This window comes from Erythrolamprus reginae, chromosome 1, assembly GCF_031021105.1.
Source record: "Erythrolamprus reginae isolate rEryReg1 chromosome 1, rEryReg1.hap1, whole genome shotgun sequence".
In the NCBI taxonomy this organism is placed as follows: Eukaryota; Metazoa; Chordata; class Lepidosauria; order Squamata; family Dipsadidae; genus Erythrolamprus; species Erythrolamprus reginae.
This window is the reverse complement of record NC_091950.1, coordinates 306,133,725-306,158,480: the sequence shown is the minus strand read 5'-3', so window position 1 is coordinate 306,158,480 and position 24,756 is coordinate 306,133,725. Positions and strand designations below refer to the sequence as shown.

Here is a 24,756-nt window from a genome sequence, read left to right as displayed (position 1 = left end):
TGCACAGATCTTTACAAAAGTATCAGAATAGCACAATGCACACTGTCTTAATCAACAAAGACAAATCTTAATACTAATATTAGTATGGTACATATTGTCTAATACATTTGGTCCAGAGTCATGCCCCTAAATTACAATTGTAGTTGTCTGAAGCAAAGTAGCCAATCCAAAATATGTTGTTTGGTGTCCCAACTAATTCTATTGAAAGGGATTATATTCAGAATTTACATCAAGCATGAAAAATTTAAATTCATTTAAAAATGATTCTATTCCCAGTTCAATTTCAGTGATTATGCTCTAATCTGGAACATACTTAACTGATTTTTCATGCAGCAAAACCATATACAATTGGGTCAAGGAATTTTTCTGCAAATAATACACACGTACTGCATTTTAACAATACAATCTTTATTATAAAATATGGATCAATTCTTTGGAATAGATAAAACGTATCAGGAAGAAAATGCTTTAATAATCATAATAGGATCAGCCATAAGCTGATGAACTCATACCGTGACTGAAGCAAAAAGTTTTATCTTCTTAGATCTTGTGAAAGCCTGACAGATAGAACATATTTTTCTAATGTAAGGATAATCTATTTCATTCCTCATGCTGAAGTATAATTTAAAAACAACTGCAGTTGTTAAGGATTTGTTTTAAAAATTCTAATAAACAGAATTTTGACTTCACCCGAAAAGCCAGTTTTAAGAAGGCAAAATAGCAAATGCACTCAAAGGGACTTTGAAATCCTAGGTGAACTTGGTTCATATCTTGACATTCTTAAAGGAGACAAAAAGGCATTTTTGTATGTCTTGAACTTCTGTACATTTCTCAGTCGAGTTCAGATTTGAAAAAGGTTTTGTGGGGCTAATCTCCAGATACATTTCCTTTTTCTTTAAAAAAAATCAAGCTTCCTGCTGTGTCGAAAATACTCTGGGTCTCGGCTTCTGGGAAAAATTAAACTTTGGTATCCAGGGTGACAGAGAAATATCACTTTAAAGCTTTCAAGATTACTGTGCAGAACTATAATAATAGCTGTTACAATGGGGACTGAAATGGACTTTCTGGGTGGGAGGAGGTGACCAGGGGAAGGTGTTTCCTACCCAGTGAAGGGCTACCAAAATTGTTACTACCACACTGTAGGCGTGGCTTATGCAGGATGCCCTGCATTTTCTTTCGACATCTTTCAGTGCAAATTGGGTGCTCTGGGGTGGAGCCCAATTTTTGCTACCTCACTGCGTTCCCCCCACATCTGGGCAGTAGCCCACCCCTGGCCCTATCTCAAAATTTCCTCCATATTCCTCTAGTTATATCTTCACTATTCACCAGCTTATTCCTATATGAAATAATATATAACTCCTATATGGAATCTCATTGTATGATAAATATGGATACCTATCTTTTGGTGCAAAACAGCAACCTTCATTACTTATCTGTTATAGTTTAGAACTGGATGTTCTTTTTACTATATTGTTGAAATCATGGAATTTCTCATGAGTACCTTAACCAAGAAAATCACTAGCAAATTCTCCCACTATTTAGCAATGTCCTACGTTTTTAAACATTTGTTGTGTGGTCTATTCAGAAACATACTCAGTCTAAGTTCACTGATTATTATTATTATTTTTTTGATATGGTGAATCTTACATGTAAAATTGTTAAATTCTGAGCCTGGAATTTACAGATTTAGATATGTGCTTTTGTGCATTGTTCTATGTATAAAATGTGTGTTTGTGTGCATGCGCATGTATGTACACATATATACTAAGCTCAAACCAAACCTGATATCTACATTTTATTATCAGAAAAGACCCCATTATTAATGATCTTTGTTGTTGTATTTGGTTATTTGCAATAATCAGCTGATTACATTGGAATTAATTTGTTAAATGACTGAAAACAATTTTCTTTTTTTTTCTGCAGATCTTGGCTATGATTTGTAAATAAATAAATTGCTTCTTGGTGGATTTGAAAACATAACTAATTTTTCAATGCGCCGTATTCAAATTAGCTAGTTACAAATATTACATATTTCAGAGTCTTGGATACTCTGGCAGTGAAGTTCATAGGTAATCACCAAAGCTGAACATTTTATAAACATTAGGAATCCATTGTTTTTCCTTCCATCTCTTGGTCTTCCATAGTGGCATCAGAGGATGAGGCTTCTCCTCCTTCAGCTCCTTTAATTAAAGAGATATGAACATGAGAAAGTATTAGCTCTACAAAGAAGGACTCAGTCAAAACATCTGGAGTTTGGAAGACCTTTTCACAATATTTGCTCACTGTAATATTGGATATCCACCAAATTTAAAGAACATGTGCATCTGATGAAAAAAAGCCTAGCAGGTATTCATTATGTGACTGTAAGAGAGACCTTGGAGTCTTGGTGGACAACCAACTAAATATGAGTCAGCAATGTGCAGCAGCGGCCAAGAAAGCCAATACAATCCTAATTTGCATCAACAGAGGTACAGGGGGTGGACAAAAAAATGGAAACACCTTGCAGCTCTTCCGTGGAATCCAGATTTGTGAAGCTCCCTTCGAACAGTTTTCTGTACATGTCTATTGAACTCTGCAGTGATTTCAGGATCTGCGGTCTTGCGATCCACTCTAACAATTCACTTTAGAGTCCGATGGTCTCTCTCAGACAACTTTGACTTTCGACCAGACCTGTGCTTGGCTGAGGATGTTTTCCCTTCCTTTTCAAAAGCAGTCATTACTTTTGAGACACTACCTCTTGAAACGCCAAACATTCAGGCACTTTCTGTTACACTAGCGCCTGCCATTCGAGCACCAACAATTTGGCCTCTTTGAAAGTCTGAGAGGTCTGCCATTTCTATAAGGTTATAACCAATTTCCTTACATTTCTGTAAAAAAAAAAAAGATAGTTTAAAAAAACATACCAAACAACAGAATTAAAAAAAACATTAAAATATGTCAAGTTTTGATTGATTTAAACATGTTCAAACATTATGATGCCAAAAAGTCAAGTATTTTCATTTTTTTGTCCACCCCCCATATATACTCTAAGGCTAGGGAGCTACTAATACCACTCTATAAAGCCCTAGTTAGACCACACCTAAAGTATTGCATTCAGTTTTGGTCACCACACTATAAAAAGACATTGAAACACAAGAGAAGGTGCAAAAGGGAGCAACCAGGATGATAAGGGGACTGGAAACTAAAACATACGAAGAGAGGTTGCAGGAACTGGGCATGGATAGAAGAGAAGGACCAGGGGAGACATGATAGCAGTCTTCCAATACTTGAGGGGCTGCCACATAGAAGAGGGGTCAGGCTGTTTACCAAAGTATCAGAAAGCCAGACAAAGAACAACGGATGGAAGCTGACCTAAGAGAGATTTAACATGGAAACAAGGAGAAACTTTCTAATGGTGAGAGAGTTCAACCAGTGTAATAGCTTGCCTGCGGAGGTTGTAAATGCTGCAACACTTGATACTTTCAAGAAGAGATTGGACTGCCATTTGTCAGGGTGGTGTAGGATTCCTGCTTGAGCAGGGGACTGGACTAGATGACCTACAAGGTGCCTTCCTACTGTTGTGGTTAGCTCTGGCTCTGCTCCTGCCCCAAGGACTGTGGATGTGGGGGAGACATCCACATGCTGCAGGCCTATTTTGCCCCCAGTGGAATCTGCTGATGAAGGCTCCTCTGACCAAGAAGACATGAGTGACAGGGAGGAGGAGAGTGTGGCAGACAGCTCAGAATGAGATCAATTATCTAGCTCCTCCTTGGATTCAGAACAAGAGTTAATGATACAGCCACACATGAGGAGAGCAATGCATAGGCAACAACAACTGAGAGATTATTATCAAAGAAAATGAGGCCACCTGTGGTTGGGTGGGGTTGTGGTAATTAATGAGGCTGCTATAAATAGCAGCCTGTGGGTTTGGCCAGTGTGGAGGATTATCTGATTGTTGTGTTTCGTGATTGCTTTACTGACTTTGACTTTTTGTGTGCTGATTTTTCCCTGCTTTGAAACTAAACCAGAGCAAAGTGTGTTTCACTTTGTGAAAGAAGGACTTTGAATTACGGTACCTCACAGGTGCAAGCTAAGTATCACAGAACTGATAAGGGATTTGTACAAATTACCAGTTTGCTTGGAGACGAGTGCTCTTGGCTATACCAAAAGAGGGCTTGGTTTAAGTGAATTTTCATTATAAAGAACATTGTTTTGAATGTTCAAACGTGTGTGTGTCTGAAATTTGTACCTGTGAATTTTTAGGAGGATTCTACCAGAGAGCCCGACAGAACACCTACTCTAGTAAATAAAATAAATAAATGTAACAGCTATAAAGTGATATGCACCTGTTATTGTGGGGAAATTACAAACTTACAAATTACAAAATTACAAACCTCAGAAGCCAAGCTTCTAAGTGCTGGCAATTAAAATATTATTTAGTAATATGATGCCTAAATGAAGAACATTTATGAAAGTTATTCAAAGAGTAAAAGGTAGCTTTTGATTCTCTAAAGTATTACCTTCTGACATTGAGAGTTCTGCTAATTTGTGTGGCAGTTCTGATGTTCCAGCTCCAGCAGAAGAACCCAGAATATCTGGTAAGGCATTTCGCCGCCCTGCCCGTCCTGATGCAGCAAAATCTGTGACTACAGGCTCAACATCAGTCATCTCTGACGTCTTTCCTCATAGCAACATCACCTGAAAAACATCAAAAGTCTCAGTTTCAATCTGATGGCCAAATGGAACCCAATCTTGTTTTAAGAGAAGACTTCTTGTAACTCTACACATTTGAGTGAACTGTTTCTTTCTTTGTTCATTTTTATATTGTTCGCCAATCAAGAAAAAGAATACTATTTCAGAGGAACTTTTTAAAAATGAAAACCAAGTCCTTCGTAGAATTTGAAAATACTGCAGAAAGCTTAGTTTCAAAGCAATATCAAGAGACAAAGTTACAAAAGGGCCACATACTTTATAATACAATTGACTAATCTATGATAAACTGTTTTTTTCTATCAGATATTCTTTTTGACTAACTAAGAAGCAGTCTTCAATGGTGTCATTAGACAGGAAAAGAGATAAGTTAGTCTAGGTCAACCCAAATTAAAACTGTAAGCATAACTAACTAACGCATGTTACTAAAAGGCATTAGCTTTCACAAGTTACAGCTCATTTAATCAGATGCTTGGAGTAGCTAAAGTAATATGGAATTTAAATTGGGATGAGGCCAAGGTGGATTACAATATCTTACTAAGAACTGCAGTATGTTAATACCCTATTATGTTTATTGAAATCTCTGGAGACTTGTTAATTGTGAATTTCAGCAATCAATTATACCAAACTCTTTTTCCCAAAACGGTCATTTTTTAAAAATATATATATTTTTAGAGTAATAATTCCATCCTCCATGAAAGAGTGTGTTGACTGGGTACAAATATATTTGTGCAGTAATAATCAAATTTACAACAGTGTTCATTACGTTGATATAGATTCTCTGATCTATACTTATTCCTCTTAACATATCTTCTAATAAAAAATACAATAGTAATATTAAACATAACAATCCTAATAGTCATAATAATAACCATCATATTATTTACATCTCTCTCAACTTATTTCCTATATTTCACTGATGTCCTTCTTTTATTTCTAACTGAGAAGCTATAAATAGGATCAACAAATAACCTGTTCTGGATTTTAGTTTGTAATACTGTAGCGTTTCGTAATCCCCAACCATCTGAAACATCACTTGAACACCATCAACACTGTCAGAATCACTATCAGTTAATTGCAAAAGGAAGCTTTTTTAGAAATTGCTTACATCCTGTGACAATGCCTTTAACACCATCAAACAGCCACATCTGCCCATCCTAGGTCCTTTAGGTGGATAAAAATGCCAAATCCAATCGGAACACTTGGCTGACTGTGCAAGCAACCATAATAAATATATTTGCTGTTCTTAGATTAATTCAGTTTTTTGGGCAGAAATGTGCATTCTCATCTTCAGAGAAATGGTGAACATTAACACAGGCAAAGAGATTTAAGCAATACAAGGGTGTGGATTCAGTAATAGAAGCAGTGGTGGGGTTTAAATATTTTTTACTACCGGTTCTGTGGATGTGGCTTGGTGGGCATGGGGTGGCTTGGTTGGTTGATGTGGCTTGATAGGCATGACACGGGAAGGATACTGTAAAATCTCCATTTCCTCCCGATAACCTGGGACTCGGGAGGCAATAGCAATAGCATTTAGACTTTTATACCGCTTCATAGTGCTTTTACAGCCCTCCCTAAGCGGTTTACAGTATCAGCATAATGCCCCCAACAATCTTGGTCCTCATTTTACCCACCTTGGAAGGATGGAAGACTCAGTCAACCTTGGTGAGATTTGAACTGCTGGACTACAACTAAGCAATTAGCTGAAGTAACCTGCAGTGCTTGCACTCTCACCACTGTGCCACCCCAGCAGAGAACAGATGGGGCCAGTCAGAGATGGTATTTACTGGCTCTCTAAACCAGTGTTTCCCAACCTTGACAACTTGAAGATATTTGGACTTCAGCTCCCAGATTTCCCCAGCCAACATTCGCTGGCTGGGGAATTCTGGGAGTTGAAGTCCAAATATCTTCAGGTTGCCAAGGTTGGGAAACACTGCTCTAAACTACCCAAAATTCCCACTACCAGTTCTCTGGAACTGGTCAGAACCTTCTGAAACCCACCTGTGAATAGGGGACAATTTTAAACAATTAGTTCTTTGTAAAGATATCGCAAATATCATTGTAAAGATATTTGTGATGGTTAACATGTTTCTTACTATAAAAATACATTTACCCTGACTGCTGTCCCTTAAAGAACTTTTTCCTAAAATGTTCAAGCCAAAACCACTGCCAGCATGATTTCACAAAGTAATGAAAACAAGATAATCCCATTTTATGGTCTATAAAGAAAAGCTATGGGAGGAAAAATGACAAGAAAGGGAAAAGAAATCCAGGCACTAATTCTTAGAATGTTAATATTCTTTTCATGATCAATCCAAATAGAAATGAACTGCTCACACTTCAAACAAGCACCTCTGACAAGGATACTACAACCATCAACTCCCACAAGTGAAGTCAAGATGGCAGTTTCTTGCCATCTGTTGCTGTTGCTGCTTTGGTTATTTACAGAATTGTTGATTGCAGTGTGATGCTTGCTTTACAGGGAAACATTAAACAATACTGTCATGTTAGCTGCTGTCATGCTGAAATATTTTCTCTTGAACGAAGGATAGTCCTTGGCCTAGGCTGTGGCCATGACAGCCCTACATATAGCACAGTGAAACTAAGCCACAGGATCAAAGTACAGTACAGTAATTTTCCAGTAGTCTAATGGAGCGCTCTCATAAATTAGTGGAATCTTTGCTAACATTAAAATATTCCCAGGAGATACATTTCCATCTCTTTAATCTCATATCTAAGTGTTTATGTAGATCATCAGACACAGCAGTATTTGTACATCAGTAATCTGTTATGGTATGTGCATGAAAATGCATAACAGTATCAGACAATAATTAGAACATGATTTACAGGTATATTTATCCAGTCTGCTAACTATTGCACGTTAAATCAAATCACAATGCTTGGTAACATCCCATTTCTTAACTAACGTACAGAAATACCTAATACAAAAACTAAACACTGTAGTTAGCAAACACATTCCTACATGTCTACTTAGCAACAAGTCCCACTGAATTTGATGAACATTTTTCTCAAGCAAGTATAAATAGGATTTCCACATAAATTAATTACATTATTCTCTTCTCCCCACTAATTTTTCAAATTAACTGCTGTATTCTAACTTCCCCTGGCCATATTTCAGCAATACTGAAATCACTAAAAGATTGACACTTTCCATTATTTTTATAGTCTAGAACAGGGGGACAAGTCTGATGTTTTTCAAATATTTTGGATTCCAACGGGTTCACACTTCATCTTGGCCGAATTGGCAATTATCATAATGGTAGTTTATGGAATCAGGTTTTCTATCCTCTTTTAAGACCTACATTATTCAAGACCATCACTTGACTGGCTTGTTTAGGTTTATTAGGTTAGGTTTATTGGATTTATATGCCGCCCCTCTCCGCAAATTCGGGGCGGCTCACAACAATAATAAAAAACAGTACAGTACACAATACCAAATCCAATGCCCACCCATCCGGTTCCAATTGAAATTAATAATCTCATAAAAAACAGTATATATAAAAAACAGGCACACAGTCAATCAATCAACAAAACAACATGGGCAAGGGGGAGGTGTTTTAGTTCCCCCATGCCTGACGGCAAAGGTGGGTCTTAAGGAGTTTACGAAAGGCAGGGAGGGTGGGGGCAATCCTAATCTCAGGGGGGAGCTGGTTCCAGAGGGTCGGGGCCCCCACAGAGAAGGCTCTTCCCCTGGGTCCCGCCAGACGACATTGTTTAGTCGACGGGACCCGGAGAAGGCCAACTCTGTGGGACCTAACCGGTCGCTGGGATTCGTGCGGCAGGAGGCGGTCCCGAAGATATTCTGGTCCGGTGCCATGAAGGGCTTTATAGGTCATAACCAACACTTAAGAATATACAGGATCAGCAAGAGGTTAACAATAAACAATGTATTACTGCAATTGTCACGAGAGCTAGTGTCAAGGTAATGAACATAATGGTATATATTTTATTATTATTTGTAATATTTTTTGCCCAAAGGAAACATCCCCGCCCCAAAGTTTTGCTGTTATACAACACATTTAACAGATTAAAGATCCAAAGTCTTTGCAATGCTACCCAGAAACAAATAACCAACTTAATTTATTTTCCCAATATCATTAATCTTTTTGGCTGATCTTATCTCATTAATATAATTCAATTCACCTGTCTTTCCATATTTAATCCTTCTATTGTAGATTCTAGAGCGGAAAAAGAGCAGGGGTGGGCCACCATTTCTGGCTCTATCGAAACGGACTGTGTGTGTGTGTGCACGCGCCCAGTGCAGGATTCAGTTTCTGTGCATGAGCAGAAGTCAAATCTTGCGCGAGGATGCGCGCATGAGATTTCTGGGTTTTTCCAATTCTGCGTATGCGCAGAAGCAAAAAGGCCCAGAAATAGGCCAAATAAGATAACTGACCACCACCGCTCACCCCGTCATGAGTGGCATTTCTGCCGCAAGTGGCCCGCCCACCGCTCACTCTGACATGGCCCCGCCCACCTGCGAGCGGCCCACCTGGCCCTTATTTTGCTCCGCCATGTGACCTCCTGCAGGGGTGCCAAGAAGATGGGCCATGGTGCGGGGACCAAAATGGCAAGTGGGGCAGGGCTTTGGAAGGCCAAAAAATGTCTGTATTCGGTGTATAAAATGCACCATTTCCAGATGCTTTTAGGGGGGGAAGGGGCATCTTATACTCTGAAAAATACGGTAATTGGTTTATGAAGATCTTCAATGAAACTGTTGACAAAATGGGCACTTAATTCATCCCTTTTATAAATGGCACTTATTAGTTGCCTTAGGCCAGGGGTGTCAAACTTGATTTCATTGAGGACTGCCTCAGGGTTGTGTTTGACCTTGGTGGGTCCAGGGGCCATGGCCTGCCTGATGTCACTTGTGTCAAGGGCACCTGTTGTGGCCCAAGTTCTCTGCCAGTGAAAAAGGGCTCCTGAGCTCCATTTTTGGCTATGATGGCCTCCGGCAACCCTCTGCCAATGATGCCAGGGCATGCGGCCCTCCCGAACTCTGTTTTTGCTGGCAGAGGCTCTGTGGGCCGGTCCTGTGCTGTTTCCAGGGAAGCCCTGTGGGCCAGATATAAACACTCCATGGGCCAGATTCGGCCCACAGGCCTCGAGTATGACATCTTTAGCCTTAGGCTAATGTAATCCTGACTGGGCTCTTCAGCTTTATCTTTTTTTGTCTCTCCAAAGAGATAGACGAAGCTGTGTATAAAACATCCTGAAGGAAATATACTGTGTATTCATGGAAGTGTTCATACAGTTGCTGTCAGGGTAAAAGCTTAACTTGACGACAACTTGTTATTTTTCAAATGTATGCTACCAGATGGACCAGGAGCTGCTGCAGCGTTACTGATCCATTGGATCTGTATATAGAAGAATGTGTACTCCTGAAGTAGAGCAGATTATTTTCTATCAAATAGTAAGAATGGCTCTCTGTCTATTGTCATCAAAATTTCTCTGTTGGGTTCTCAGAGAAAATTGTGTTGCCCAAAATTCCAACAGTAATGGAAGTGTGAACTACCTTGTGCTACAACTCTCCTTGGTTTATTTGTAAGTTCAAAAATTATTTGAATTTCGAATTCAGATATACAAAATTGTTTTGTATAGTTCATCTTTATTTCCACCTCTCTCACTGTTAACATATGTGTGTTATGCTTTTAAATACCTAAATCAATGTTTGGTGACTTTAAGATGGGTGGACTTCAAGTCCCAGAATACCTCGGCCAGCTTTGTTTTGATTCTGGGAGTTGAAATCCACCCATCTTGAAGTCACCAAGGTTGAGAAGGACTAGCCTAAATGATATAAACAAAACACGAATAAAGGAACTTATTCTCTGTTGCCAATGTATTTTTGCTTGAAGACTCTAAGTTACTATTGGCATACCTTGGCACTTACTACTATGTAAGTGCCAAGGTATGCCCTTTTCAAAAATAGCTTGAACACGTGGTTCTTCTCCAGTCAGCGTCTTTGTTGGCTTGACTGAACATTTATCAAGTCATGCTTTCACCTTTCTTCGCTCTTAGTGCCACTCAGGATGTTTGTTTTTCATACGTTCCAGTAAAAATAGATAATATATCAGCAATTTTGTAAGCAACTGAAACTTTGTGTTCCTCAAATGTTGATATCTCACAAATATGCTTTCATCAGAAATGAATAGTTTTGCAAATAATAACACCTGCAGAGTTACTCACTCAGCATTCCATTGCTCTTGTGAACCAGCACATTTAGTATGCCCAACCTGCTGTAGATTAATAGGCAATAAATCATTTCTACTCCCAATACTCGGTTGGTGACACTGCACTAGTCCTGATGGAATTAAACATTTGAGTCCTTGTACCAAGCCTAACTTGGACATAAATATTACCATCTGCTTCATATCAGTAGAACAATTTATTATGCCTACAAGGTCATCTTTACAAAAGTCTTTGCAGCAAAATATTTGCAGGAGACCCAATAACATAGCAACCTCAACTCTGTATCCATCGTAATTGAGAGCAATCATACTTTCTATATGGGTGAATTTGTACATTATATTTCTCCCATTCAAAACCTCCAAACCAATTTTTTTCATTAACTTAGGAAACTGTGTGTTCTTAACTAGAAACTAGCCAATTGTTACCTTTTAAAAAAAAATACTGATCATTGATCTCTTGCTTTCAGAACTAAACATTTTTAATTATCATTATACAGCTCTCTGGAGTCATCTCTTCAGATGTCAAATCTATAGCTCCCACGTTAATATTGGCATCACACAGATGGACAGAAGGATTTGGTGTAAAACCATATACAGTAGTCCCTCGCTATACTGCGCTTCACCTACTGCGGCTTCACTTCATCGCGGGTTTCTGAGGAAGTCGATCAGCAGATTTAAACAGCCCGCCGAACTCGATCGGCAGGTTTTCTAAAAAAAATATATATCTAAAATTGTAAATACTGTATTTAAATACTGTATCTAAAATAAATACTGTGTGGGAAGGGTTTATAAACACTTAAAACAATGTAAACTTACCAAACAATTACAATATAAATACTTAAATAAGTACTATCAGTTGATAAATTCCCCATCGCGGATTTCACCTATTGCGGCCAGGTCTGGAACGTAACACCAGCGATAGGTGAGGGACTACTGTATTTCCTTGACAGAAAGGGGATATTGTCTGCTTCTTTTTATTTATGGATGGATTATTCCTTATTTATGGGACATTGCTAGTTGCAAAAGGGTCCTATTATTACTTTCTAACTCATGTCTTACTAACATTACAATAGTTTCTAGAACATAATTAACAAGATGCCATTATTTATTATATGCTATAACAAAAAAAAAATCATATGGAAACAAATGAGGTCATAGCTTTATAACAAAGTCATCTTCAAACAGCTTACCCACTTTCATTGTCAAAGTCTGACATCATTCATAAATAATATAGAAAATTATAAGTTTAGAGTTAATGAATGCAAGTTATTAATGATGTTGTCCCAGGGTGATTCATTTGCTTGAAGTATTTAGATGTACTTTTCCATTTCAGGAGCAAGGCAATGAATAACAAAATAATTATTACTTTAAAAAACCAATAGCAGCCAAGAGCCAAGAAAGAAATAGACGGAAGAGCAATACTGTATTATTAGAAAAGAAGATGCCTCTGAAGGTAAGACTTGATACCCTTGAAAAGGGAAGAATGAAAGGAAAATATGATATAAAAGGAGAAAAAATACGTGCATGTCCATCTTACACCTTGTCAGTCTAAAGTTGCTACTCCAGATGCAATCAATCCTAGTAATTTCTTCTATCTACTCAACTCATTTACACATTTTCCTGTGTCCATGTAGATATTATGTGTTAGCCATTACAGTGGAAATCAAAAGGATGTTGCAGAGAGAGCCATAAATCTCCTATTTTTCATGGGTATATAAGGTAGCTTGGGAGAATGCAACTCTGAGTAAAGGAGACACTGACAGAGTGTAATCAGGTTCCGCTTATGGCCCTAGTGTATGTTCTAGAAGGAAATTGAATGTTATGACACATCTGATGCTAATACCGGGCATCAAGATGGTATAATTGCCCAAAGATTGGCATTAAACCAAAAACTTTCCAGATAATCTTGTTCATCTGGCTTCAGGGGTGGATTTTGGTGAAGATAATGTCAGACAGTAGATCAGTGGCTCATAAAACTGAGGGTAATTAACACCTTGAACTGATTTTGCTTTCTCTAAAGCACGTGGCCCATATATCAACAGGAAGCCCTCATTATGTATGGAGGTAAACACTAATTTGGAGTAATTTGGGATAATGGAGTACTATGTCATTGCTTGTTTGTGAGTTGAGGATCCAGATGGGATTGCAGTGATTTAAGACATTTTTAAAAAACAGTTCTCTCTCTCTCTCTCTTTGTGTAATATTATTATTCAAAAAAACCCAAAGTGGTAACTGGGTCAAACTGTTCTCCAAAGTACCTGAAGGCAGGACAAGAAGTTATAGATTGAAACTAAGCAAGGAGAAAAGGAGTCTAGAACTAAGGAAAAATTTCCCGACAGTGAGAACAAATAATATGTGAAACAAGTTGCCTCTAGAAGTTGTGGGTGCTCCAACACTGGAGATTTTAAAGAGGGGATTGGACAACCATTTGTCTGAAATGGTATACGGTTTTCTACTTGAGCAGGGGATTGGATTAGAAGAACCCAAAGTCCCTCCCAACTCTGTTATTCTGTTATTTATGAATCACTGGAATAGAACCACAGGTAACATCTTGCATTGCATGAAGCCCATTGAGGGCTGAAGTATAACTGGTTGACTCATTAGTAGCCACTGTTGATGGAAGTTATTTATCAGTAGAATGAGAGGTAATTTTTGTTATTCCTTCTTCAGGGGTAAAATTGAAAATTTTTCCCTACCAGTTCCATAGGGGTGGTTGGTGGGCATGACAGGGGAAGGATCAGTGATGGCCTGCTACCGGAACGGTAAGGTGCTACGTTCCGGTAGCAATTTTCAGGATGCACATGCAGCTGTGCATCCCCGACATGTGCCTATGTGTGCCAGTCTAAGATTTGGCTTCTGCACATGTGCAGCAAGTGACATCTCATGTGAAGGTACTTGCACGAGTGAGCTTTCAGCAATTTTTGCTGAGTTTTTGCTTCTGCGCACATGTGGAAGCAAAAATATCAGCAAAAATCACTGAAATCTTGCTCATGTGCATACCCTCATGCAAGAATTTGCTTGCTGAGCATGTGCAGAAGCCAAATCTCATGCCGACTAGCATAGTTCCCTCTAAGCTGAGCAGTGAGCAATCGCTCACTTAAAAATCATCATCAACTCAGAGTTTTCCAAACCTGCCCAGAAGCCGAGAGGGAAAGAGTGAGAGGGAAGAAGAGAGAGAGGAAGAGAAGAAGAGAGAGAAACAGACAGAAAAAAGAGAGGAAGGAAAAGAGAAAGAAAAAGAATGGGAGTAAGGAAGAGAGAAAGAAAATCAAAATCTAGTTTGAAACTAGCTCAACTATTTAAGTGGCATTTTGATATTGATAGAGTTGCCCTATTATGAGCTCACTGTTATAGACACACAGTACAGTATTTTATTTTGAAATTCTCTGAGGTAAAACAGGGTGGGTTTTTTGTTTGTTTGTTTGTTTATTTATTATTTCTGTGCCTCCCAGACACTATACTTTTCCGCCCACCCTCCCAAAAAAATTAGAGGGAACACTGCCGACCGGTGCACACCCACCCACCAGACCTGCCATGCCCAGACGGCCTTGGAGGGCACACTGGTAGTGCCGAAGATGGCAGTCCTTCGCTGGGAAGGATACTGCAAAATCTCCATTGCCTTTCTACTCCTGGGGGAAGGATACTGTAAAATCTCCATTCCCTTTCTACTCCTGGGGGAAGGATACTGTAAAATCTCCATTCCCTTTCTAACCCTGGGGGAAGGATACTGCAAAATGTCCATTCCCTTTCTACTCCTGGGGGAAGGATACTGCAAAATGTCCATTCCCTTTCTACTCCTGGGGGAAGGATACTGCAAAATGTCCATTCCCTTTCTACTCCTGGGGGAAGGATACTGCAAAATGTCCATTCCCTTTCTACTCCTGGGGAAAGGATACTGCAAAATGTCCATTCCCTTTCTACTCCTGGGGGAAGAATACTGCAAAATCTCCATTCCCTTTCTACTCCTGGGGGAAGGATACTGCAAAATGTCCATTCCCTTTCTACTCCTGGGGAAGGATACTGTAAAATCTCCATTCCCTTTCTACTCCCGGGGGAAGGATACTGTAAAATCTCCATTCCTTGTCTACTCCCGGGGGAAGGATACTGCAAAATCTCCATTCCCTTTCTACTCCTGGGGAAAGGATACTGCAAAATGTCCATTCCCTTTCTACTCCTGGGGGAAGGATACTGCAAAATCTCCATTCCCTTTCTACTCCTGGGGGAAGGATACTGCAAAATGTCCATTCCCTTTCTACTCCTGGGGGAAGGATACTGTAAAATCTCCATTCCCTTTCTACTCCTGGGGGAAGGATACTGTAAAATCTCCATTCCTTGTCTACTCCCGGGGGAAGGATACTGCAAAATCTCCATTCCCTTTCTACTCCTGGGGAAAGGATACTGCTAAATCGCCATTCCCTTTCTACTCCCGGGGGAAGGATACTGCAAAATGTCCATTCCCACCCAACTATGGGGCCAGCCAAAGGTGGTATTTGCCGGTTCTCTGAACTACTGCAAAATGTCCGCTACCAGTTCTCCGGAACCTGTCATAACCTACTGAATTTCACTCCTGCCTTCTTCCCATTGCATTGTACTCTCAACACTGTAACCTCTTCCTCTGCTTTGGAAGGTTGGGGAAATGGTGCAAATGGCATGAGGTGTAAGAATAACTCAGGTGCCTTCACACAAACTTGCTTCTTCAGAACATTATTTCCTATTGCTTATGATTAAATCCTCTCTATTTCATAAAAGATTCTGTTCTTTTCACAGTTACCCCAATTTAGTATTTAACTAATGTGCATGCCATTAACAGTATTCAACTAGCTTTTGTAGGTTTTTTTTGTTCTAAGCACAATTCTACTAAAACTGGGAATGATTGTAAAAATTACAACTCAGACTATGCGAAAAGCATTATCTTTGGTAATCGTAGCTATTATAAAACACTTTTAAAATAATTTGACTTTCACAGATCTTTCTTTGCTTTTATTTGGCTGATATACACATCCCCCTACATCTCACAAAGCTCTGGAAAATTTGAGGGTTGTATGGTGGCAGCAACAATATATTGGGGAGTAAAATTCATACTGCTGGCAAATGCTTGGTATAGATAATGTAGGAGGTAATTAAGAAACAACTACAGCATAATTTTTTATTATTGACAGCATGTACTACATATGGTATTTACAACTTCTACATTTCATTAAGTTAAATGGCCGCATCGTTTTCTTTTTATATGTACAGTAGTACCTCTAGATACGAGTTTAATTCGTTCCAGAAGGGAGCTTGTATGTTGAACAACTCGTATCTGGAACAAATGGCTTTAGACTTTGTTTTTCCCCTCCGAGATAACCAGAATCAAGGATTCTTGCGCCACCTAGTGGACGCTCAGCTCGTATCCCGAATTTGAGCTCGGGTCTGGAACAGAAATTTCTCTCCCCTCGTGGCTCGTAACTTGGAATACTCGCATGTGGAGCAGCTCGTATCTAGAGGTATTACTGTACTTACCTATCTACTTATCTATCTTCCTACCTACCAAAATAAGGAACAATGTTTCAACATGATTCCACTGCAGCATCGAAGTAATAACTAATGATGTGGGCAAGGGGGCAGAGGAGAGATACAGTGTAGTGCAAAACAGAAAACTTGGGAAGAGGGTGTGAAGGCAGCCATGGCTACAAACATCTTGGAAAGCAAAGAAAAAGAGAGAAACATTAGGATAGGGAACGGAAAGCACACTGGTGCACTTATGCACACCCCTTACTGACCTCTTACAAATTGGGAGAGGTCCGATTCCGAAAGCAGATACTTGGAATTATGTCTTCCCCATGGACAGGAAGGACAAGTAGAGGGGAATAACCAATCAGGATCTATTGTGGCCAATTGTATAGACTGAACGTCAAACTAGTCACGTAGCCAAGGTGTTATATCAGAATTGGAATTTGTTAAATTGGCTTTAGGAATATCCAGGAGCAGCACAGGAAATAAGTAGCTTAGGCCGTTGAGTTGAACTGCTTAATTTCATCTAATTTTACCTGATTCATTTCACTTTGGCCATGCCAGAAAGATTTTATGAATTCCTAGGATATTTATTGAAAGGTTTGTGCTTTCTTTCAGATCTAGGGGGAAAAATCTAGATATGATGCTTGTTAGCATAGTGGAAAATAACCCATATAGAGATCTGTATAGTATTTGGGAATCCCCTCTATAGAACCTCCTCCTTAGGACTCCAAAATAATTCAGAAATGGTCAAATGGAGGAAAAGAGATACAGTGGTACCTCTACCCAAGAACGCCTCTATTTACAAACTTTTCTAGATAAGAACTGGATGTTCAAGATTTTTTTGCCTCTTCTCAAGAACCATTTTTTACTTACAAATCTGAGCCTCCGAAACTGTAACCAGAAAAGGCAGGGAGAAGCCTCCATGGGGCCTCTCTAGGAGTCTCCTGGAAGGAAACATGGACAGAAAAGGTGGGGAGAAGTCTCTGTGGGGCCTCTCTAGTAATCTCCTGGGAGGAAACAGGGCCGGAAAAGACGGGGAGAAGCCTCCATGGGGCCTCTCTAGGAATCTCCTGGGAGGAAACGGGGCCTCCACCCTCCCTGTGGTTTCCCCAATCGCACACATTATTTGCTTTTACATTGATTCTTATGGGAAAAATTGCTTCTTCTGACAAACTTCTCTACTTAAGAACGTGGCCATGGAATGAATTAAGTTCGTAAGAGAGGTACCACTGTATATGCTACAACATATTATTGCCGTTCCCAATTGTGTCTCTGCTATAACTGAATTTTAAAAAGAACAGGGCTTTCCTTATACATATCCTTGTGAACAGTCTTCTATTGATAGTGTGAAAATACTAACTTCTGATACAAGGTGCAGTGATAAGAGCTGTGGTGACAAGAGTTGTGATGGCACAATGATTAGAAGGCAGCATTATTCTGCTGACTGCCAGTAGTTCAATTCTCGCCAGCTCAAAATTGACTCAGCCTTCCATCCTTCCAAAATCAGTAAAATTATTGTTGGGGGCAATTGGTGACTCTGTAACCACTTAGAGACAGCTGCAAATACTGTGAAGTGGTATATAAGTCTAAGTGCTATTGCTATTACTGCATGAGTAAATTGCTTGTCTCCAGTCATTAGGAAGTAGGTCATCACAGAATATAGGAAGGTCACAATTTAAAGCTCAAACAAGTACACTCAAATTGAAAGATGTAAGTGCTATCATATGTCTATTTCAAATGAGAACAAGGCTGTTTCTCAAGAGATATGAATTTGTTCATAATGGGTAACAAATGGGCAGACTTTCTACAGTCTCGGATCAACCTGACATACATTAATACGAATCATTCATATCAACCTAAGCACTTAAAATGTATAACTGAGATTTACAGTCCTAAATCCCCAATGATGGCCTTATTCAGTAAGAAACTACTGAACAATAGCTATCTATCTATCTATATATTAAAGGCAAATACCACTCACTCATCACAAAATCTCCAGAACTGTAAAGCCTACAAATTTGAAACTTGGCACGTATTTTCCTCTTGGCTTCTAAGTGCTTGCTAAGAAAGGATTTTTTTTTAAAATGACCACCACATCATTAGTATTTCTTACACCGTATTATATTAACACGTTCTAATACTAAGGAGTTACACATTCTACTCCCCTTCCCCACCTGAATGGACATGGGCGTGGCCAGCGTGTGACTCATGTGGCCTGCAGGCTAGGAGTTTAGACATTCTATTCCCCCTTCCCACCTGTAAATAACTCTGTTCCAACTGCCAGTTGCCCTATATTAACAAGCTCTGATACTAAGGAGTTATACATTCTGCATAAATTTTCAAGCTTTAAGTGTCGGTGTAAAGCCCAATCTTCATTTTCAAGCTTTAAATATCAATTTATCAATCCCAATCACACAGCTTTGTAGCAAAGAACAGGTATCCAACTACTAGTATATTTATATAACTGTTGAAGATCATTTGTAAATAAACTTGCAAACATGCATAATTGTTTGATTATTACTTAGGAACATGATAGCCTCCTAATCAGAGTACAGTGGTACCTCAACATACGAGTTTAATTTGTTCCAGACCCGAGCTCGTAAGTCGATCAACTCACATCTCGAATGAATGCCTTTAGACTTTGTTTTTTGCGCCGAGATAACCGAAAGCAAGGAGATTCTTGTGCCACCTAGCGGAAGCTTGGCTCGTATCCCGAATTTGAGCTCGGGTGTCGAACAGAAATTCCGCTCGCATCGTGGCTCATAACTTAGAATACTCGCATGTGGAGCAGCTTGTATCTAGAGGTACCACTGTATCTAAAATAACCTGAGGAGAGATATTAAAATACTATATCAGCTTTGGCAAAAAATGTAGGGAAAGGCAAATGAGCTGATGTTGAGGCCTACGGAGCCCTTTGATTCATTTTTTCCCCTTTTTGTAAAGCTTGACAGTGGGAATACATTGTGCAACTAACAAGCAGTCCGCTAAAGCTTATTCATGTACCATGTTTGGCAGATATCAAACAGCTCCTATGAGCCATTCTTGCATTTATCCACATCCATAAGTATCGCCTATGCTAATGTTACAAGAGGAAAGACAAAGAAACTGATTCCCCAGCATCATGCACAAACCAAAGGATTCTTTTGTTTACCACATTACATTATACTTATAACTGAGCTTATAACTGAGATTTCCCACATAGTTGTACCACCCAAGATGTTTTTTTTATTCTCTTGGGAGCCTTGGGGCTGCTTCACATCTCAACAAAAGGCAAAGTTTGCAAAAAAATGCACATCATTTTTTAAACAATCTCCATGCATGCTGTGGAACTGAAATTGGCTCCCAATTCCTGAAGCTGCAGACTTTAGAGATTCTGATGCCATTGGCTAGAGTTTGATTGTATTTTAGCTTGTTTTAAATATTTATTTATTAGATTTGTATGCCGCCCCTCTCTGTAGACTAAATAAGGTGCTTTTCAGGGATGGATTCCTATTCCTGCTGCTACCGGTGTGCTGTGTGTGCAGCTTTGGTTAGCTTGCATGCGTGCGCATACCAGCATAATTTTTCTTCTGTGCATGCACATGAAGCAAAATCTCACAAGGAGACATGTGCATGAGATTTTGGCAAGTTTTTGTTTCTGCGCATGTGCGAAAGCAAATTATTTGCCAAAATCTCGCTTTTGCGTGAGTCCCCTACGCAGAAGAAAAAACATGCTGAGTGGATGTGTGTACAAGCAAGATAACTGAAGCTGCATGCGCCGCACAGAGATCACTACCAGTGCGCCATCCTTTACCGTGCCAGTAGCAACCCGCTACTGGTGCTTTTCCTTTTGTGTTTTATTACATTTGATTACAGTCTACATTTTTGCATTTTGGGCGCATGTGTGTGTACGTACACACACATATACTACACAAGGTATTTTCCTTTACAGATCAGATTCTTGATTAATCTGAAAATACACTACTCAAAAAAATAAAGGGAACACTTAAACAACACAATATAACTCCAAGTAAATCAAACTTCTGTGAAATCAAACTGTCCCCATGGGAAGCAACACTGATTGACAATCAATTTCACATGTTCTTGTGTACATTCAAGTTTGTACAGAACAAAGTACAGTGGTACCTCGGTTCTCAAACGCCTCGGTTTTCATACATTTCGGATTTCAAACAAATTTTTCTGCAAAAATTTGCTTCGGTATCCAAACAAAAATTCGGATAGTGAACAGAAAATTTTGTTTACTATCCGAAATGTAAGATCTGAGGGGACGAGGTCAGAGGGAATGGGAGTCGGAATCCCGACACACCCCTCCTGGCCGCCCTCTTAACAGCCTCCCAGTCTCTACCTTGTAACTGCTCCAAGCTGCAGGAAGGGTAGGGCTGGCTGCAATACCGGCAGCTTCGGGGGGCTCCTTTCCTCAGCGGTTCAGTTCGGTACCTCCAGGCAGCTGCACCAACTTTTTCCTTCCCGGCGGCGGTGGCTCCGGCGGCTTCCCTACGAGGAGGAGCAGTGTCAGGAACGTCATGTGATGAAGGTAAGCCGCCGGAGCCATCGCTGCCGGGAAGGAAAAAGTTGGTGCAGCTGCCTGGAGGTACCGAACTGAACCGCTGAGGAAAGGAGCCCCCCAAAACTGCCGGTATTGCAGCCAGCCCTACCCTTCCTGCAGCTTGGAGCAGTTACAAGGTAGAGACTGGGAGGCTGTTAAGAGGGCGGCCAGGAGGGGCGTGTCGGGATTCCGACTCCCATTCCCTCTCACCCCGTCCCCTCAGATCCTTATCCCATAGGAAATAGAGGAAATACTGTAGATTTAATTGGTTCCCAGCAAGTCAATGGGCTGGGAACCAATTAAATCCATTTCCATTATTTCCTATGGGATAAATTAATTCGTTTCTCTACCAAATCAGTTCTCAACCACACTTCTGGAACGGATTGTGGTCGAGAACCGAGGTACCACTGTATTCAATGAGAATATTTCATTCATTCAGATCTAGGATTCGTTCCCTTTATTTTTTTTGAGCAGTATACTTTTGTTAAAGGCAGGTTTTGTAATGAGAATATTTCATATAATTTGAAGGACATAAACATTACAGATTAGTTCTTGAAGGACTGCGATCAAAAGAATGAAATAATGCATTGGCTTAGCCCAGCTCTTCCTTTTGTGCTCCATGTTATACTTTTTTCAGGGCAAAAGAGAAAAAAGCTAGATGTTTGATCCTATTCCTGCATGACTCATTTCCAAATTAACATGCACTGAATTGTCTTACATGTCAAACAGAGCATTTTAATATCACATTAGTGCAGGCGTAAACAATCCACAACTCACAGTGAGGCCTCCAAGCTATTTATTTGCTGCTTCCAGAGTGAACCATGCTGAGTTGAGCGGCAAAAGTCAAATTGTAGAAATGGTTTTTCACATTAAAGTGAGAAACCCCCCCCCCCCCCCTATATAAATGGAAATCTAGGATGATTCTTGAATAGAAAGTTATGGAGAAAATCTATCTATGTGGTCACTGAGAATTAACATTGATGTGATGGCTCATAAGCAGTCAATCAGAACTAAGCTCAGGCTAAGCAAACATGTTTGAATGAGCAATCATGTAGTGGATAATTTAGCTGTACAATTGAATAGCAAACTTATTGTGTATGGGCATTAAACCCTGAGACTTCATTCTCGAGTTGCTGCCATTATTCAAAAGTTCAATTAGTGAATCCTATTGATTGGCAATACACATATACTTATATGTATAATAAACCATTATCCACATTGTTGTCAATAAAACAACTTGGACTCACCGTTCATATCAAGAGAAGTCCAGCAGTACATGGGAATATTTGACCACTATGTAAGCAGGAACATTGGAAGTATAAATCTACTAAATTTCTAAAGTAGTTTTTCTTGAAAACATTCGATATCTATTTCTGGCCAGGTAAAATATCCTTTTAAAGAAGCAGAATCTATAAAAGACCAGAGTTGAGTGGTCAACTCAGTAAGCCTTGTCATTACCTTACCAGAAACTGCATCATTCTATAGCTGAAAAATGAAGGTCCTGAGCTGCTAACAAATACATCCTCCATTATGTGCAGAAAAGCAATAGCACTTAGACTTACTGTATATGCCACTTCACAGTGCTTTACAGCCCTCTCTAAGTGGTTTACAAAGCCCCCAACAATCTGGGTCCTCATTTTACCCAACTTGGAAGGATGGAAGGCTAAATCAACCTCAAGCCTGGTGAAATTTGAGCTGCCGAATTGCAGGCAGTCTGCAGCAGCAGAAGTAGCCTGCAGTATCGCATTTTAACCACTGCACTACCATTCACACTACTGAATGAAGAGCAAAGCATGGAAAGTTAGCAAGTTTTAGCCCTCCCTTTTCCTATGAATCCAATGCAGCTGATATTAGTCAAAGGAGGGATTATCTTTTGTTCTTAAAAGGAAGGGGCCTTTCTAGAATGGGGGGGGGAGGCAAATTGGGTATTGATTTGGGATACAAAGCAGATACCTAAACTTGTACAGCCAGTACTTCAGAGGAAATAATTTCCAACACTATGAAAGCAGAAACTTCAGGGAGAAGAGAGGAAAAAAGGGAAATTATATAGAATTCCATGAACATCAACTCTAGCTCAACTCTTGCTACCTCAGTGCAATGAACGTTGTTTTAAATTCATGATTCCATTGAAATTTTTAAACAAGAAAAATAACAAATTAATATAGAGTACTGAAAATAAAAAAGCAAAAAAAAATGCAAGAAAAGAAATAAGTTGAAATAGAAAAAAAGGTATAAATAGCTTCCAATATTTTTCACAGCAGTTGTAAATGCAAATATATTTCAACCTCTAAAATTATGTTGAAATACTCTTCTTTCTATAATCTCTATGTAATCTTCAAAACTACCGTATTTTTCGCTCTATAAGACGCACCTGCTGATAAGACGCACCTAGATTTTAGAGGAGGAAAATAGAAAAAAAATAGAAAGAAAGAAAGAAAGAAAGAAAGAAAGAAAGAAAGAAAGGGGGAAGGGACAGAACAGAGGAAGGAAGCAAGGAAACTTATGAAAGGGGAGAGTAAGAGAGGAAGGACTGAAGGAAGGGAGGGAGGGAAGAAGGTAGGAAGGAGAAAGAAAAGAAGAAATAGAGGAAGGGAAGGTAAAAGAGAGAAAAAAAAGAGCAAGAAAGAAAGAAAAAGAGAGAAAGAAAGAGAATGAAAGAGAAATAAAAATAGAGAGGGGGAATGAAAGAAATTGAAGGAGGGAAGGTAAAAGAGAGAAAGAAAAAGAGCAAGAAAGAAAGAAAAAGAGAGAAAGAGAATGAAAGAGAAATAAAAATAGAGAGGGGGAATGAAAGAAATGGAAGGAGGGAAGGAAGGAAGGAGAGAAAGCAAGAGAAAGAAAGAAAGAAAGAGAAAGAAAGAAAAAAGAATGAAAGAGAAAGAGAGAAAGAGAGAAAGCAGAAATGAGAAGCTGAGAGCTGGCAGGCCAGGAGCCTCGCATGTGCTGTTGGAAGGGGGCTTGGTGGTCCTGGGAGATAGTGAACATTGTTCCTTCTTCCCTCCCAGCACAGAGGGGTGGCTTCCTCCCCGGTTCCCCGCTGCACCTCCCCAGTGCAAAGCACAGGACTGCCGCCTCCCCCTCGCCCCAGGATCTCGCGCTTGCAGCTTCGGGCAGGGGGCTTGCGGGGAGGCGGCAAACGGTTGCTTGGAAGCAGAACCTCGGAGCAACTCAACCGCCTTGCTTCCACCGGAGAAACACCAAAGCGAGAGCTGGCAAGCGGGGGGGAACGGGGACTGCCTTCCGCGGGAGTTCGGGCAGGGTTGGGGCGCGCAGGGGCTGGCAGGCAGGCAGGGAGGGAGGGAGGGAGGCGCCAGCATCGGACGGGTCGGACAGAGGTGTCGGACGGGCAGCTCCGACCGGCTGCGAGCGACTGGCTGGGTTTTGGGTCTTCGAGACCTCCCCGCCTCCTGAAGCGATTCCCGTAGCCTTCCCAAAGGCTCGGAGCCGCCAACGCTCCTCCGGTGCCGCTTCGCCTCCTAAACCTGCGCGGTGGAGGCGTCCTCCGGCCCAGCACTTCTGGAGGCCGAAAGGCGCGGCTCTCTTCGGGGTTGGGAAGAGGAGAGGCGGCGACAGAGGCGGGACACTTTTGGTGAGTATATCGCCGCCCCCCCTCTGCTCCAGCGCCTCCCCCCCCTCCCTGCCTGCATCTTCGCTCCATAAGACGCCGCTGATTTTTCATCCTACTTTGGGAGGAAAAAAACTGCGTCTTATGGAGCGAAAAATACGGTATATGTTTGGATTTTTTTCTTATTTTTATGCAAAAAGTCCATAAGAAACAGTAAATGAACAGTAGTATGAAATATACCAAAAATGAAA

General features: G+C 40.2%; 1 protein-coding gene across 3 annotated transcripts in view; it reads right to left on the bottom strand.

The window, feature by feature from the left end:
- Positions 1-391: 391 nt before the first annotated feature.
- Positions 392-24,756, bottom strand: part of PKIB (cAMP-dependent protein kinase inhibitor beta) — a 59,776-nt gene continuing 35,411 nt past the window's right edge. For all 3 annotated transcript variants that reach the window (XM_070733465.1, XM_070733463.1, XM_070733466.1), the window contains 2 exons: positions 4,500-4,677; positions 392-2,180 (listed from right to left, as the gene is read on the bottom strand). In XM_070733465.1, coding sequence (XP_070589566.1) covers positions 2,101-2,180; positions 4,500-4,647 — 228 coding nt within the window. In that variant the 5' untranslated portion in view covers positions 4,648-4,677 and the 3' untranslated portion in view covers positions 392-2,100. The remainder of the gene's footprint in view (positions 2,181-4,499; positions 4,678-24,756) is intronic.